At 38.2% G+C, this 2,604-nt stretch overlaps 1 protein-coding gene across 1 annotated transcript; it reads left to right on the top strand.

Annotated features, from left to right (window-relative positions):
• The first annotated feature begins 16 nt into the window (after positions 1-16).
• Positions 17-2,256, top strand: LOC104957204 (pregnancy-specific beta-1-glycoprotein 4-like). The gene is made up of 4 exons (XM_010784814.1): positions 17-161; positions 449-727; positions 1,263-1,541; positions 1,781-2,256. The coding sequence occupies exons 1-4, from the start codon at positions 41-43 to the stop codon at positions 2,113-2,115; spliced, it is 1,014 nt and encodes a 337-aa protein (XP_010783116.1). The 5' UTR covers positions 17-40; the 3' UTR covers positions 2,116-2,256.
• The last annotated feature ends 348 nt before the right edge of the window (positions 2,257-2,604 follow it).

Here is a 2,604-nt window from a genome sequence, read left to right as displayed (position 1 = left end):
CTACACTGCACCAGAGTATGAAGGCAGGATCACCTTCTTCATGTCGACTGGATCTCTGGAGCTCAGGAACTTGGCTATTGCTGACAGTGGAGATTATTCAGTTACCATTTTAGAAACTGGAAAACGACCACAGACAGGGAGCACAAGACTGAAAGTTGAAGGTGAGAGACATTTTTAACATGTTGCATATCTTTTTGTGCTGAATGAAGATTTTGCGTAGCGATTGAGCAAGGAAACAATGATATAAGGCTTTTTATTCTTTGCACCACCATTATCAAATAACAATGTAGAAAGATTCTCTTTTTTCATGGATGGAGCTTGTAAAAACATTCAATGTGGAGCCATTAATAATCCATATCTCATCTTAAACATGAGACTCACTCTCATCTGCTTCAGTGTTTATTTTATACTGTAACTTTACAAAATAATTGTTGTGCTTCACCCACAGCACCAGTCTCCAATGTAATGGTAACCTCCAGCAGCACAGAGCTGGTGGAGTTCAACAGCTCCGTCAGTCTGTCCTGCTCCTCCTCTGGATCCTCTCTCTCTTTCCTCTGGCTGAACAGCAGCTCTGAGGTTACAGGAAGTGACAGAGTTCAGATCACTGATGGAGGATCCACTTTAACTATAGTTAATGTGACCCGCTACGACCAGGGACCCTTCAGGTGTCGTGTATCTAATCCTGTCAGTGAGGGAACCAGTGATCCACTAACCCTCACCATCTACTGTGAGTCACTTCACCACTGAGTTGATGAACAATATGCTTTTTTTTAATGGTATTTCCATAAATTGCAATCAGCAATATATTACACATTTGTTACTTTGAGTTTGAAGATATATTTGGTGTACATCTAACGTCTCGTACATTTCAGCAAATGCTAAATATGTACAAAGAGACAATGAATTCAGTTATAGGTATACTTTCTAGATTAGCCAATTTGAACTTCATCATAATTAAAGTGTATCATAAAGAACTAACATTACAAATTACAATCTGAAAAAACAGATTAGTTAAATAAATGCCAGTTTGACAAAACATTAACAAAAACTGAAATTAAAGTGCCCTCTATTGTGCATGGCATTTCTAAAATCCTTCAAATAAACGTTTTGTTTCTTGTACCATTGTCATAAGATAATAAGTAAAAACAATCAAGTTTTTTTTTGTGTGGCAATATGCAGCCATGAATATGAATGATATGATCTTGATCACAAGGTATATTCTCCTGCACCTTTAAAAACATGTTTTGTTTTTTAACCCACAGCACCAGTCTCCAATGTAACAGTAACCTCCAGCAGCACAGAGCTGGTGGAGTTCAACAGCTCCGTCAGTCTGTCCTGCTCCTCCTCTGGATCCTCTCTCTCTTTCCTCTGGCTGAACAGCAGCTCTGAGGTTACAGGAAGTGACAGAGTTCAGATCACTGATGGGAATTCCACTTTAACTATAAATAATGTGACACGCTACGATAAGGGAGCATTCAGCTGCCGTGTATCTAATCCTGTCAGTGAGGGAACCAGTGATCCAGTAACCCTCATCATCTACTGTGAGTTACATGCTCGATTTTTTTGCTTTCTTTGAATTGCTGTTTTGTTTTCCCTTACATTCAGTTGGCCATACATTATTTATCAGACAATATTTCCTTTCCAAGACTCATGTGTGGAAAGATCACAACGATGTTCATTTTTGGAAATCCCTTTTGTGTATACGTGTATATATATATATATATACATAATTCAGTTATTAATGCATACTAACTTTTTGATGTTTATCCCCTAATTTCAGATGGCCCAGAAAATGTTAATTTGAAAATATCTCCGCCTCATGCACCCTATCTGGAAGGATCAAACATCAGCCTGAGTTGCTCAGCTGTCTCCAACCCTTTGGTCCACTATACATGGTTTCTGAATGGGGGCCTGCTGTCAAAAGGATCGCAGTTCAATCTGACAAACAGTCAGAAAAATCAAAGTGGAAGCTACAGCTGTCAGGCGTTTAACAACAAAACTCTGAGATATGAAACATCTCATCCTGTAACCATCTCTGTACTGGGTAAGTTTTGTACAAAGAAATACAGATGGAAAATATGGGATGTATCTGAGAATAAAGCATCGGATATGTAAGGGATAATGTGCAAGGGGCACTGCGCGTTGGGATCCTGCTCACTTTTTTTTATATTTGATCGCCTCGCTGCACATTTTCCCTCTTATTACAAGGCTACATACTACATACAAAATCATGACCCACAATATTGATTGATCGTATTGCCAAGAACAAATAAAGGTTCTCTGTAACTGTTCAGTTTATTTTCCATTTACCAGTCTTTAAACTTGGCTAGAGCCTACACCGTGTTCCTGTTAGTGTTTACTTCCTGTCTGTCTTCTTCTGTTGATTTATATGACGTCAAACGCTCTGTCTTATGGCCTCTATTCTTATGTTTTTTCATTTTTCTTTTCTTTTCTGGTGACGGTTTCGACATCGTGAATCAAACGTTTTGTGATTTTCACAAATATAAAAAATAATTTATAGAAAGTTTTCCGCAATGTTTCCTGATGGATGGAAATAAATATCTAATTGATATGATTGCACAACTGTGGACCCTTGATCCTTGG

This window comes from Notothenia coriiceps, unplaced genomic scaffold, assembly GCF_000735185.1.
Source record: "Notothenia coriiceps isolate Sejong01 unplaced genomic scaffold, NC01 NC01_scaffold00000747, whole genome shotgun sequence".
In the NCBI taxonomy this organism is placed as follows: domain Eukaryota; kingdom Metazoa; phylum Chordata; class Actinopteri; order Perciformes; family Nototheniidae; genus Notothenia; species Notothenia coriiceps.
Note: the sequence above shows the minus strand (reverse complement) of the source record. Positions and strands in the feature narration are given on the sequence as shown.

Coding starts and splice junctions, on each gene's coding strand:
- LOC104957204 (XM_010784814.1), top strand. CDS start 41: ATGTCGACTGGATCTCTGGAGCTCAGGAACTTGGCTATTGCTGACAGT. Junction 162..448: donor CACAAGACTGAAAGTTGAAG/GTGAGAGACATT, acceptor CTTCACCCACAG/CACCAGTCTCCAATGTAATG. Junction 1,542..1,780: donor AGTAACCCTCATCATCTACT/GTGAGTTACATG, acceptor CCCTAATTTCAG/ATGGCCCAGAAAATGTTAAT.